Raw genomic sequence first — 14873 nt, 5'->3', positions numbered from 1 at the left:
TACTTTTACAATGGGGGCTGCTTGATCTACTAAAAAATTAATGGTATCGTTTTGAATTGCAGAATCTACCTCTAAATTTAACAATTGTGGTACATAACTAGCTTTATTCACTTCCACACTTGGCCTATCACTTTTGCTCTGCTTTAGCAACTCACAGAAGGTGAAGTTGCCGGGCACTACTTTGATCACATTCTCATTCACAGCTGCCACTGAAGGTCGTGATGGTGGGGTAGGTGTCAGCGTCGAAGGTGTTGGTAGGGCTGCTGAAGGTGTTATTGAGGCAGGCGGTGCTGGACAGGTCGATGACGGGTCTGGGCTCCTACAATCTATTGTTGTATATGGTGTTTGCTGGACAGGTGATCTTATGCAGGCTGCTATCCTATCCTCTAATGATTCAGCACTGACATTCACTTCTTCATTTTTATTAAAGTTGTTATCAATCAAAGACTGGATTCTGTTGTTAAATTCACTATGTGTTAAGCCATTTCTTAGTTGTCTAAGGGACTCTTGGTAGTATGAAACAATAGTTACTCTCGCTCCTGTAGTTTCTTGAAAACTTCTGAGGTTACTGAAGAAATGGGGTAGCGCTACTTTATCTCTTACGCATCCGATGGGAGAGCATATAAGATGTTTTAGCCCTTTGGTTTTGAAATCTGTAGTCAAATCTTTAAAAGCTGTTGTGTAGTCAGATATGTCCGGTTTACCAAAATAGTTGGCTTTTGTAACCAAACTGTAAACCGTAGCACAATGCAAAGTGGATTGCACTGCTAGATGTGATGAAATGCAGTGGTGCGATTCTGGTCTGCCAAAGTGTCGCCTAAAGACAACTGCCACTCCTGCTGTCATGTGACGTGGATGGTTAAAATCAGCTGAAATACTGTGTGCGAACCCTACTGATTGGTCATGCTGGTAATTTTTAATAACATCAAACATAGGTTTTTCAGTTAGATGGATTTTAAATTGGTTTGAAGCTTTAGTGTCAGTAAAATCTGCAGGGATAGTGTTTGCAAATGCAACCTTATGATTGTTTTTCAGATCATCAATCACCTCCTTTAAGTTGTCTTCAGTCTCAATCAGTTTTGGGATTGAGGAGCTGGCTGGAGAAACCATTGGTGTACTGCGGGAAATACTCCGAGGCTTTTTAGCATACCAAAGAGAAACAGCATCTATTATTATATGGGCTAATTTGTTCTTACCCCTACCATTGAGATGGAGGCCATGATTAGTGAAGTCCGGTCTCTGAAATCGGTTAAGATTAATTAAAGTTACATTGGTTAGCCTTTTGGTTAATTCTTCTATGTAGTTGTTTACCTTCCTGATTTCAACATTCTGGTAACTGTGTGCTGGTAAGTCGTGTCTTGCTGGTATTGTGCAGATGAAAACTTGTCTGTTGTTGCTTAAAGAAGAAAGTTTTTTTCCAAATTTCCATAAATATCTGTGAAATTATTCTTCAAGCTGTCATTGCTTCCTCCGAGTAATACCACTGTATTTTCTTTTTCAATTTGTGCCGAATCCACTACTTGTGTTAATGTTGTGTTAGCTTCGATAGTTTAGAAGTAGATTCAGCTGCCCATGATCATAGGGCTTGGTCCTGGCTGAAGAAACATATGGTTTTAGTCAGTAAAGCTGCATAAGATCTTTATTCTTCACTCATCCCTTGCTCACATTCAGCTTAAAATACAAGCCAAAATAATAAATGTATAACCATATAGTATCCAATACTACAAGAACATATAAAATGACTGCGACAGCAAGAATGAACAAGTAATATATATCTTTTACTATAGTTTTTAGTCATTTTAAGACATTTTAGTTACCTCTTATCAGCTCGCCAGCAATACTTGAATCTGTCAGTGTTGTAGGCCTACTGTTTTTATTTATCAACTGGCTGTGTCTCCGTGTAACTGTTATTGCCTCTGATATATTTATCCAGGAAAATTTTTGCCATTTGTTAGTAATTTCAACCCTTGAAACTCTATGATTTACCATACTCGGTGATTTAACGTTGCCTAGTTTTATCACATTATGTGGTTGTTGTTGTGCCTATCGGATCTAGATCAAAAAGTTGGAATTTATTATTTCAACTAAAAGCCTTCTGAGACACTTGACATAATCACAAGTTTTGGCATTATGATGAATTGTATGGATTGATTATTAACAGTGTTATATGAATGTAAAATTGTGTACATTTTTCAGAGTTACCCTTAAGGACCTCAAAGGTTTCCTGCCTCGAGTCAATTGTAAAATATCAACAAATAGATTAAGAGAACTGTTTCAAGAAGTAGATGTTCGGAAAAGGAACGAAATAGGATTTGATGATTTCGCCGAGCTTTACCACAAGCTTATGTTTGATGAAAGTGTAAGTACAGGAGTCAATAGTTCTTAGAACGTAGTAGTAAGGTAAATTAATTGTGATATGTTTAACTAAAACTAAGTGTTTAGCAGCTTTGTGGAAGAAGTAATTTCTATACCTTGAAGAGAAATTTAGTCTATGCGACAGTGAAAGATTCAAAGAATCTCAGTTGCCTAACTGCACCCTCTCAGCAAAATTTAAAATTTATTTTGTTACCTTCACTAAACTAAATTTACCTCTTCCTCATGTTAGGCTCTTTTTGATCTGAATAATAAAATCTTGTAACCAAAGAAGACCTAATTCATAATGATGTTTATGTTTCACTACAACTATTGTTCACATGCTAGTTGTGATACCGGCTGTTTAGTACTACAATTAATTAAATTATGATAGAATATTACAATAAACAATCTCTCCCTTAAAAAAATAAGTAATATACTTTTTTATACTCAATTCCACATTCACCATGCCTTATGGGAGATAGTAGTACTATTATAATTACTGAAAATATTGTTTTTATTCGCATTTGGATCACATCAACTGTCCTCAGGACCCTCATAAAAACGCTAAAGAACATTTGACTTATTTTAGTAAATTTCTGCTTTCCATAAGTCAACATTTTAACTTAATAAAGTGTTACTTTGGTATTTCTAAACTTACTATAGAAGTAAAAAGGAACGAGAAAAAGTAAAAAAGTCATGAAGTGCTTCGAGGGTATTGAAACTTATGGCAGCTTTGTCGAGTAAAAAAGTATAGATCCTCGAGTTTGAGCTTTTATTGCAACGTAACTAGTAGACTTAGAAAAATACAAGTAACATAATTTTTTTTTTCAAATTTATTTCCGCGTATGTGTGTTGCTTTTAAGTTTTATAAGGGGTTTCAACTCAGCCTTTCAGGGGGTTGAATGATACACGAATGATACATGTTGAATGAAACTTTGAATTCGAATGACGTCACTGAAAAAAGTGAAGAAGAATCCAATAAAACCTTACATCATCAAACTGACGAAGATATTAGTTCGGAAGAAGAAGAAGAAAACATGACTTTAGAAGAAAAAGGTTTGTCAAATCAACAGGGTAGAGGACGTAATCATGATGGCAATGATATCAACTGGAAACGAGTTGGAAATAGAAATAGGAGGAAACGAAACTCGTCCGTCCATAATCAAAATCAAGATCAAGGACTTGCATCAAATGTACGAAATGCAGAGAACGGTGCTATGAAGAAACCAAGTTATGCGTCTGCTGTGAAGAATAGCGTAGATGCAGCGGTCAAAAGGAAGAACTTCATTAAGAAAACATCGTCTGCACACAAGAATCAAATACTGGTGGGTTCATCTGAGGACAACGGTCTAAGGGGAGCTAAAAAGGCATGGTTTCATCTCGGAAAACTGGTTAAAGGAACAACTGAGGAGGACGTCCGTAGTTTCGTTGACAAAGTCTTCCCTGGTGTTGAGTTTGTGATAGAAAAATTGACCACTAAAGGGACCAACGATAGTTTCAAATTGGGCTGTGATTTTGCCTATATGGCCAAAGTAATGGACAGTGCTATGTGGCCGAAGAATATAACCCTCAAGCGTTTTTTATTTTGGAGGGTGGGTCAAAACCCGGAAACATAGAACTAGGCCTAAACTCAAGAACTTGTTTGTCACCTCCCACCACTGAGGACAATATTTTAAAAGTAGTGGGTTTAATGTACAGTGTATTAGGACTAAGTTAAATGTGCTATCTCTATTTATTAACAAAGTTAGGCCTGCCATTTTTTGTATCTCTGAGCATTGGCTGAACATTGACGAGAGTTTATTTTACTCAAAGCTAGAATATATGACGCTTGCTTCAATTTTTTGCAGAAGTAACGTAGGACATGGAGGTAGTGCAATTTACGTTTCGGAACATCTGACTAAATCCATTAAAACTATAGATTTGAATAGATTCTGTGTAGAACTATGCCTAGAGGTGTGCGGCATCAGTATTCCCGAGTTATCCCTAACTATTTTATCAGTTTACCGTTCCCCTGATGGGAACTTGGAAGTTTTTTTTGAGTCTCTTGAGAACTGTCTTGTGTATCTGTCACAAACTGACTACAAAACTATACTGTGTGGTGACTTTAACATCCACCTGGAAGAACAATCAGAGGAAGAGCGTGTCTTCACTGATCTGCTGTTGAGCTGCGGACTTTTTATTGGGAACCGTCTGCCAACTAGGGGGACTGCCTGCCTGGACACCATGGCTACCAGTCTGAACGTGTGGGACTACAGCATTGAGGTAGTGGATGCCATGGTAGCGGACCACGATGCCGTTGTCTCTAGGGTAAACTCCGGTCCAACCTCGGTGAGTCCAAATCCAGTTTCTTGGCATAGAAATTATATCTTTAGTCATAGAAAGGTAAAAGATATAGATTTCCATAGATTTAGGACAGCTCTTGAGCTAACTGATTGGGTTAACTTTGTACAGTATTGTGAATTCCTACAGCCTCATGAAGCATTCTCTGCATTTCTTGAAATATTTGATAGAATTTTTAATGAAATTTTCCCCTCTGTAAATTACACCAAAAGTGTAGAAACCAAAGCTAAGCCTAGGAGGATTGCGTCTCATAAAGCATGGTATACAGATGACCTGCATAGGATTAAAATGTATGTGGTTCTGTACAGGGACTTGATGAATTCAGCATCATCTAATGAGGAGTTTGCTCATTGGAAAACAATATATTTAAGAATAAATCGATATTACCGTAACATGGTTGACAAAGCTAAAAGAAATTTCAATGCAAGGTCTATTGAGATGGCTCACAACCCCCAGAAGGCTGCCTGGGCACTAATTAACCAACATAGAAATTCTGCTAAGCCTAAGTCTAATGCTAGCCCTGATGAGTTTAACAAATTCTTTATTCAGAACATTAATGAGATTGTTGACAATATTAACCTCACTTCTCAAACTCTTGATAGCTCATCCTTATTAAGAGCTGGAAATCGGTCGAGACAAATACCTACTATGTCAACCTGGAGGCTGGTTACTCCGGAAAAAATCTGCCAAATAGTTAAGGGCTACAAAAACTCTCATAGTCCTGATGTTTATGGTGTGTCCTGCCACCTACTCAAGTCAGTTATTGATGTGATCTCTTTTCCTTTGGCCTGGCTCATAAATTCTTGCTTAAGTAAGGGAGTATTCCCGGACGAGTTAAAGATATCTAGGGCAGTGCCAATTTTTAAGAAAGGTGACCCCCAACTTTTGACCAACTACAGGCCTGTAGCCTTGGTTCCAGTCTTTGGTAAAATCATGGAGTCAATTCTCAACGAACAACTGGTGACTCACTTTGAAGGGAACGATATAATACTAAGTGCCCAACATGGTTTCCGCAAGGGGCGATCAACTGTATCGGCTGTGCGATCATTAGTTGGTCAGGTTATGGAGGCCTTTGAGGCTGGCGACTCTCTGGGACTGGTGTTGTGTGATCTAAGCAAAGCCTTCGACTGCGTTTCTCACGAGATACTTGTTAGTAAACTCAAACATTATGGAATAACGGGGATTGCTCTTAACACCTTGCAATCGTATCTGAGAAACAGGAAGCAGGTAGTGGAAGTTGAGGGTGCTCGATCAGAAGAGCTTAGTTTGCGACATGGGGTTCCTCAAGGGTCTGTGCTTGGTCCCCTTCTCTTCGTCATTCTTGTCAATGATTTAGATCTTCAGGGCCGCTCACTTTTATATGCGGATGACACTACCCTGCTGGCAAGGGGAAAGGACATAGATCAAATACGTCTGGACTCAGACAGATTACTTGACGAGGCCAAGAATTGGTTTGTGAGCAACAAGTTGCAGCTCAACGATGATAAGACTCAGCGACTCATTTGCACTCTGAAGACGACTGATGCTGGGAACCCCTTGAAGCTCCTTGGCTTCTGGATTGATCCGAAGATGTCGTGGGGTGAACACGCAACTCAGGTCTGCCATAGGCTTTCTAGAGTCCTCTTTTTGCTAAGGAAATTGAAAAAATCAGTGCCAGTGGATTTTTTGGTATCGGCCTATTTCGCCCTGTTCCACAGTCATATCTCATATGGGTTGTTGTTATGGGGACACTGTCCAAAGAGTCAGAAGATTCTGCGGCTCCAGAAGAAAGCAGTGAGGCTTTTGACTTCATCTGGCCGTCGAGACCACAGTAAGCCTCTGTTCTCCTCTCTTAACATTCTTACCATCTTTAGTCAATATGTACTTGACTCCGTCTGCTACGTTAAGGAGAACATTGGTGACTTTATACAGCGTGGTGCAGTACATCAGCACAACACTAGAGGAGCTATCGATCTGGATGTGCCAAGATGCAGACTGGCTAAGTCACTGAACAGCTTCCCAGTTATGGCAGTGAGACTTTTCAATAGACTCCCAATTGAAGTAAAGCAGGCGAACAATGCCCAGTTTAAAAGATTGGTAAGGGAGAGACTCCTGGTGGACCCCCTATTTGACACAGACGAATTTATGAGGGAACCTTGGAGAGGAGCCATCCGCAATCCAAGATAGCCTAGACATGAATTGACACAGCCTATCCAGATCATCTGGTCATCGGCGACGCAGTGGTAATTAAAGGTAATTAAAGGTACAAAACCAAATTCGGTTTTGAAAGCAGGTTGAATGATGTGCCGCTAAAACCAGTCCTGGGCGGGGAGAACTCCCTGCCTCTGAATCGATAGCGGTACAAATTTCACGCACTACTGCGTTTCAGAACAACTTTGATTATACGTACATTTTAATTACTAAAGACCACTTAGATAATGTGTGACTTAACTTTTCATTTCTATCTTTTTAAGAGCTTAAATTCAAGCAATCATCTTAGTTTCTAACTTTTCCGTCCCTGGAATAAAATGCATATACAAAAACCATAACAGATTTTTTTTCATTGATGAAAAATTCTAAAACTTATAAATATGCTTTATAAGTATATGTTCTAAAATCTATCAAAATTTCATGACTATTAGATCTGTATTTTTTTTATAAAATGTTAAAGTTACTTGTTATTAGAAAAGTGTTGAAAAACCTTCTTTCAAAACTTTTTTCATTCAACTTGCTGAAAGGCTGAGTCGAAAGTGCATAAAAAATTGAATCCAACACACATAAACGCAGAAATAAATTTGTAAAAATATTATGTAACTTGTATTTTTTTAAGTCTACTTATAACGTTGCAATAAAAGCTCAAACTCGAGTATCTATACTTTTTGACTCGACAGTAGTGTCATTGGGACACCATTTTAAGTCCAGTACAACCCCGCTAATCTGTCTCCTACAGGACCGGGTTGGTCGGAAGGGTGAAAAGGTCAGATTATCCGAAGAGCATATTAAATGACCAAATTAATTGATTAACTGACATTTATTGTTCTGGTGTGATCGCAAAGGACAATGATAATGTTTCCGTTTCAGCCTTTTGACACGATCGGGGAGGATGAAAATAAATAACTTTTCTATGATTGCGGAAAACGGTGATGATAAATGATATTTTGCCGCATCTTTGAGAGACGGTGATAATCTCCACTCGACCACAGCAAAACTCATGAATTTACCGCGATTACATTGTTACGGTGGTGATGGCCGGATCAAGGAGGAGTCGGACTAGGCGAGGTCCGGATTCCTTGGTTCTACTGTACATTGCTTATCGATGCTCTTTGTATGACGAATGTGGACTGGAGTCTATATTTAGAAATTTCAGCCTTAATATAATTCACCTAAGAATTTTCTTTGGAAACGAAATGTCTGTTAACATGATTGATGTGATCAGATATTCGGAGAGTCGCTGTCGAGGTACAGCAGCAGTGGGGACGGAATGGTCAGTGTGCAGATGTTGACAAGGTTCTTGTCTCAAGAGCAAGGGGACAATGTGGATGAAGTGAAGGTGTCTCGCCACATGAGAGAATATCTGCAAGACGCCCAGAGAGATGTGCAGGAGCCTTACTTCACTACTAGAGAGGTACTGTGCTCGCTATATCATCCATGTAGTGCAAGAAACATAAGTAGATAACTAGTGATAGGTTCAAAATTGTTCTGTCTAATGTTTCGATAGTGTCATTAAAATAACCATATTGTTTCTGATTCATCCAAATGCAGTACCATATGTAGCGTAGTATAGTATATCAATTAATATTACAGTATTTGTTTGTTGATTCGATTAATTTTCATGGTGCTCATATGAATGTTTTGATATTTGTCATAAACGATTACTCGTTGACTATAATAGTAATAATAAGCAGTAGATTAGTAATAGATAAGTAATAAGCAGGAGATTACTCCTTGACCGCTGTAACGTTGATGGAAACGTAATGTAGAAATTACATCCTTGGAAAGTGGAAACTAAGGATGATTATTAATTTACGAAGATTTTGTTTTTAGTCTAAAATGTTATAATATACAGTCTATTTGAAAAAATTAGATATCAGATTTGTCTCGGTTTGGATACGAATAATCGGAAAAAAAACGGTCGGATAACTGAATCTGACCCAAATTTTCGGATATCCGCACATCTCTAGTTAAAAATCAATCTTAATCAGAGAAAAGTGTTTAGTCAGTGGATTAGTGAGAGATAAGTGTGCTACCCATGTGTCTTGGCTGTGGGAAGGCTTGGTGTAAGAGGCGCACTTAAAAATAAACAGTGACTAGCTTAGGTGGATTCTTTGTTAGTTGCACATATATGATCAGGCATTTAACTACTCTGTACTTAGCCTTGCTGGGCGTGTACGGTTAAAATATGATCAATGACTTTTATTAATTTTCATTTTTGATAGGCTAACATTTGTGAGATGAAACAGTCAACAAATTTCTACAACTCCTTGTATTCTGATATAAATTTCAATGACATTTTCAGTTTATGGACTTCTTATTTTCCAAGCAAAATGAAATGTGGGACAACAAGTATGGCGAGGTTCATCAGGATATGACTCGGCCGTTGGCTCACTATTGGATCTCTTCCTCCCACAACACGTAAGTGAAAATACCCTTGTTGCGGCAAACCTGTTGAATCAGAATCATCTTTGCTTTACAATAATGGAGTTTACAAATAGTGTCAGATTGCAATGGTGTGAAAATAACAATAGTGTCAGATTATAATTTAGTGAGTTGTGGGTAAGATTTCCCGACGTGTTGTCCTGGAGCCATGCTTTGAGTGCTGATCCCATCAAGTTCCTGTAATCAAGGGAAATTTCCAGTTTTATTGACTTTATCAAAACTGGTTCTTATAAATGAAATTAATACTTAGACCCATACTAAGCATAAATGACGTTTTGGCTCAAAGTCTATTTGGACTAGCTACTTTAAAGAACACCCAACATTTGGTGTTTTGGTTAGATTGGCTACGGCAGACTCTAAAAACAGCAGCGGTGCTGAGCTGATATTTCACTATTATGGCTATGGTAGAGGCTACTTCATGTAGGGGAATTATTTAAAAGGACTAAAAGTAGTATCTGTTTACTAACACCATAATAATTATTATTTTTAGTTTCAATAGTTTTGCAACTCTTTCAGTAAAAATATTTTGACAACACCATTGTTAATGTTATTTTTCAAATGATTTCATGTTACACAAGAAGGAATGATTTCTTAGTGGATCATCCCAGCAAGTAATAAAGTAACACTGGATTTTGGATCTGTAACCGCTAACCAACCATGTCTCAATAATTAATTGTTACTTGATCCATTACATTGGCATTTTACAGTTACCTGACGGGAGACCAGTTCTCCAGTGAGTCGAGTGTGGAAGCTTACGCAAGGTGTCTGAGGATGGGCTGTCGTTGTATAGGTAGGCAACAACTTTTTTCTTTTGGCCCTAAAACGCTAGACATGAGCCTGGCATCATTTTTCACATTACTTCATGCTAGACCTAGGGGTTGCGGCATTATCAATTAGATAAAATCCATTTGTAATTTGGTGGATTTGAACCCGGGACCTCAAGGAAAAAATTCCTGTTGCTACGTACATCTATATAAGATGTACGTAGCAACAGTAATTTTTATTTCAATTTAAACTACAGTTGGCAGCACTCTTGTGTAACTTTTGAATTCAAACTTTAACTCCTTCCTCTCCCTCCTGATGAAGTCCCAAACTGGGACGAAATATTAAGTTTTACCTTTTTGTGTTATGTGTTTTATGTGTGTTACCAAGGCTAATCTGGTCCCTCTCTACCAGGTAAGCTAGCGGATCTTTATCCTAGTAGATAATAATCCTTCTAGTTGAATTGTATCTTATGAGAAAATAAGTTCAATCTGAAATCTAATAAAAACTTAAATAGAGAATAAATAGTGTGCTCCTGTTACAGAACTGGACTGTTGGGATGGGCCTGACGGAATGCCTATTGTCTACCACGGACACACGCTGACTAGTCGGATCAAGTTCCTGGATGTTGTTCGGACGATTCGAGAACACGCCTTCGTCACGTCTGAGTGAGTGAAATTAACTGTTGCAATGTTGCAATTGTTTTTATCTGTGTTTTAAACACTATTAGCATTTTAAAAGTTTGTTAAGGAACAGGCCCTAACCTAGGTATTGTTACCATGAAGTCAACATTTTGATAGAAAGATTCATATAGCACCATACAAATAACATTTGTGTACGGAATCGTCCCCAGATTTACTTTACTCGTAAAATGTTCTCTAGCTAATACTGTTTGAAATTTTTATTAATTTCCCTCAACAAAAAGAACTGTTGGAATAATTTTGGAACTGGAATGGGATGATCAGTAGACAAAAATTTTAAAAAATTTGAATTTTTGACAATTCAATTAATATTTTGTTATACAATAGTCTTTATTGGGTATGCGTCGAGAGCTTGTATCAGTATTTGTAGTCTATTATAAAAAGTAATACTGATACGAATATCCGGAAGTGGACAGGAAAATGTTTGGAAAATAAATTTTGTAGCCATTAATTTCCATTAATCATCTCAACAAAATCTTATCTGTCACACAAACAAATGTTTGTCTTGTGGAGAGATACACCAGGAAAAAAGGTTGGAAAAGCTGATCTCTAGTAATCCTTACTTTGTAGATATCCTGTAATCCTGTCAATCGAGGACAACTGCTCGCTGCTGCAGCAACGCAACATGGCCGCCACCATGGTGGAGGTGTTTGGAGAGCTGTTGTTAGTACATCCGGTGGAAAAAAACGAGACTAAGCTGCCGTCGCCGGAACAATTAAGGCACAAGATCTTGCTGAAACATAAGAAACTGCCTGATGGTGTTGACGAGGCCGCTTTGCTCATGAGATCTGATGAAGGTAAGAGATATGGCTGTGTGTGCAATGGACTAGGTCATTTTGTTTTAAGAAAACACTTTTAAACATGAGATACGGGGATAAGGAAAGTAAGAGTTATTTCCTGCCTTCATTTGAAGGCTTTTTTGCAGGTGTCATTGCACTCCATAGTGGTTTTTCAGAAAATTAATGTAGGATAACCTGGTATATATTGAATCCAAGATAGGGTAAGGCACCCAATAAGGTACCGGCAAAAGATTCTATAGAAAAGGAATTTTTTTATAATTTGAATTTTTCCCTTTTTAGTTATTGGATTGGTGAATAACGTTTTTTAACCATAAAATTAAAGTAAATTTAAATCAACTCACACTTTATGTTTGTTGAATAAAACTACTGAAAATTTGTATCTTGAGGTAAATTAATTCCGTGATGCTGGATAACATAGCTTAGGTAAAGAGATGCTTTAATAAATGAGCTAGGGACCATCCCGGACCCACGGGTGAGAGAGGTTTTAGATTTGTTGGGAGTGCACTGTGTACTATATCTTGTGAAGCTTTAGGCATTTCAGACTAATTAGTAACAAAGTTAGAAGAATTTAGTTATCAGTAAAATGATGTAGTCTTTAAAATTTAAACAAGCTTCAGGGAGTTCTGGAGTCAACTATATTCTGAAATTCCAGTTCCCACCTTCACAACATTATTAAATGTTATGATTATTAAATGTATTTGACTTAACTTAGAATTTCATGCAAGTGAAGTAAGAAATGTTTTTCATTTCTAATCTTTGAACAGATTAATATTAATAGTTTATAATGATATTATCTCAAATAGGAACACAGAACAGGTACACTGATCTGAATTCATTGTAAATTATCTGCAGGTCGTGGAGAGATGGACTTGAGAACAACAGTGAAGAACGGAGTTTTGTACCTCGAAGATCCTGTAGACAAGGAGTGGAATCCTCACTTCTTTGTTCTAACTCAGAACAAACTCTTCTACACAGACAGCTTCCACGGGAACGAAGAGAACGATGACGACACCGAGAATGAGGATGAAGAAAACCACACAAGCTTTCAAAGACCTAAAGAGGTAATGTACTGTTTAGTCAGATTCATTTTCTCAACGAGTGATAGCATACAAACATATTCAAGCAGACCATTGAAATTGATAATTTCATTTCATTTATTTATCTCGCCATTTTACATAAATCACAGACAAATTACAATCTTAGTTTAAAGCTGAAAATCACTGTTGAATTGTGGAAATATACTGCCACTTACTTTACTATCTGCCTGATAAAACTAAGGTATTTCTGAACCCAACCTTTGTAATTGTGAAAAATTACATGATTTTGAGTCCAGGTCAGGTACCAGTAGACTCCTAGAAATGGGATGAAAACTCTTGAAAGTTCAAATTAAATTTCATTCTTTTAGGGAGTGCCCAATGACGAGTTGCATTTTGGTGAGAAGTGGTTTCACGGAAAGTTGGCCGGAGGACGCAGCGAGGCAGAGGATCTCTTGCGCAAGTTTGCACGCCTAGGAGATGGAACATTCCTGGTGCGAGAGAGTGAAACATTCGTTGGAGATTACTCTCTCTCATTCTGGTAAGTGGATGTGGTAATGTCATGATAGGCAGAGATCAGAAGACTGAGGTGACCAGGGTTGTTACCCGTCCTTATTTCGGTCCCTTGTGCCCTCGTTTATGCCCATGTTAATCCACACAATATATTGGACAGATTATGCAACACAAAGAACAATTTGGAAAGACAACAGGGTAAAACAACAGAGGTATTTGCATAATAGCATTAGTCAATGATAATAGTTATACAGTAGACTCTCGCTCATCCGGATCGGCCTTGTCCGGACTCCCGGTAGTCCGGATCGGCAATCGTGATTTTTTAGCGCAGTACAGTAGAAGTCTGATTATCCAAGCGAAACAGGACCGAGACTACCTTGAATAATGAAAGAAATCGGATAACACGGCGGTAAAAATTATTACTGGTGGAAGTGCATATGCCCGGGCTATCATTACTGTGGACCTGGAACAAAATTCGGACGAAAAAATTATACCGGTGGAAGTGCATATCCCCCGGGCTATCATTACTGTGGGCCTGGAACAAAATTCAGCCGTAAAGATTATTACCGGTGGAAGTGCATATGCCCGGATATCATTACTGTGGACCTGGAACTAAATTGAAAAAACGGCTATATACAGTATTGTGTATTTGCTCGACTCTCGATAGTCCGGATTTTTCGTAATCCGGACCGGACGCCCGCCACATTAGTCCGGATGAGCGAGAGTCTACTGTAATTACTTCTATGGAAATTTCTACAGAGCCAGAAAACCTTTTGGGCAGTGTTTTGATAGTAACATAAAGTAAGTTACTCCCACTAATGTGTCACTACTTACTAGTGTTTGTAAAGTCATTGGTTTGGTTTTGTAAAAAATTGTTTCTAATGTACGACAGTGTGTAAAATATAATACCAGACTTCACAATTTCCAGCATAAGTGCATTATTTTCAGCCTCTTATTTGTCTGATCTGCAGGAGACAAGGCAAGGTAAACCACTGTCGTATCCGCTCCAAACAGGACCGAGGTCAGACTAAATACTTCCTCATTGACAGCAACTGCTTCGACTCGTTGTATAGTCTCATCACACACTACCGCACCCATCCACTAAGATCTCAGGTAGGTTTAGCTTAAACTTATCAAAACTACCAACTAGTAACTTTACTCGGTGGTGAGCCGATAGCACGAGTAATATCTTGAGTTCACGTCCCGGTAATGTCATACAGTTTTTTTGTACTGTACTGGCTTTGCTTGATACCTTTCACGTTCAGACCCAAGCCCAAGTGGACAGTTGAAGATTAAAAGACTAAGATTAAAACTGTCAACCTCTTTGAAAAAAAAAAAAAATAAAAAACAGAAGAAAAGAATTCTTTGAAGCTATTGTAGAACTGCAAGAAAGGACCACGATGTTCTAAGTTCGCCTCAATAAAGAAGGATTTCATTTAATTTCAATTGAATAATGTTTCTCACTTTACCATTGATTATAGAAACCTAATTACAGTAACCCTCATTTAACATTGACATAACTGACTCCTCATGATACCCGACCTACAGGGTGGCCACAAACCCGAAATGCCGGAAACATTGAGAATGATGGGGGAATTTATTTGTCGTATCGGGGAAAACAGGAATTAATTATGTGTGAATTTTGAAATCTCACCCAGAAAACCTGATTTTAGTCTGCCGTCATGGCAAAAACAAAAACATCTTCCATTGTCACGGAAAAAACTACAACTTTT

The 14873-nt window shown here is 38.0% G+C and overlaps 1 protein-coding gene across 2 annotated transcripts in view; it reads left to right on the top strand.

Annotated features, from left to right (window-relative positions):
- Positions 1 to 14873, top strand: part of LOC128993901 (1-phosphatidylinositol 4,5-bisphosphate phosphodiesterase gamma-1-like) — an 88282-nt gene that overhangs the window by 28597 nt on the left and 44812 nt on the right. For both annotated transcript variants that reach the window (XM_054417990.1, XM_054417991.1), the window contains exons 5-13: positions 2197 to 2359; positions 8111 to 8299; positions 9191 to 9306; positions 10038 to 10120; positions 10637 to 10760; positions 11364 to 11590; positions 12446 to 12654; positions 12999 to 13168; positions 14112 to 14253. In XM_054417990.1, the coding sequence (XP_054273965.1) occupies positions 2197 to 2359; positions 8111 to 8299; positions 9191 to 9306; positions 10038 to 10120; positions 10637 to 10760; positions 11364 to 11590; positions 12446 to 12654; positions 12999 to 13168; positions 14112 to 14253 (1423 nt within the window). The remainder of the gene's footprint in view (positions 1 to 2196; positions 2360 to 8110; positions 8300 to 9190; positions 9307 to 10037; positions 10121 to 10636; positions 10761 to 11363; positions 11591 to 12445; positions 12655 to 12998; positions 13169 to 14111; positions 14254 to 14873) is intronic.

This window comes from Macrosteles quadrilineatus, unplaced genomic scaffold (assembly GCF_028750875.1).
Source record: "Macrosteles quadrilineatus isolate MER2022 unplaced genomic scaffold, UCM_ALF_1.0 Scaffold_5__1_contigs__length_97177068, whole genome shotgun sequence".
Taxonomy (NCBI): Eukaryota; Metazoa; Arthropoda; class Insecta; order Hemiptera; family Cicadellidae; genus Macrosteles; species Macrosteles quadrilineatus.
The sequence above is the reverse complement of the archived record's forward strand: the minus strand, read 5'-3'. Positions and strand labels throughout refer to the sequence as shown.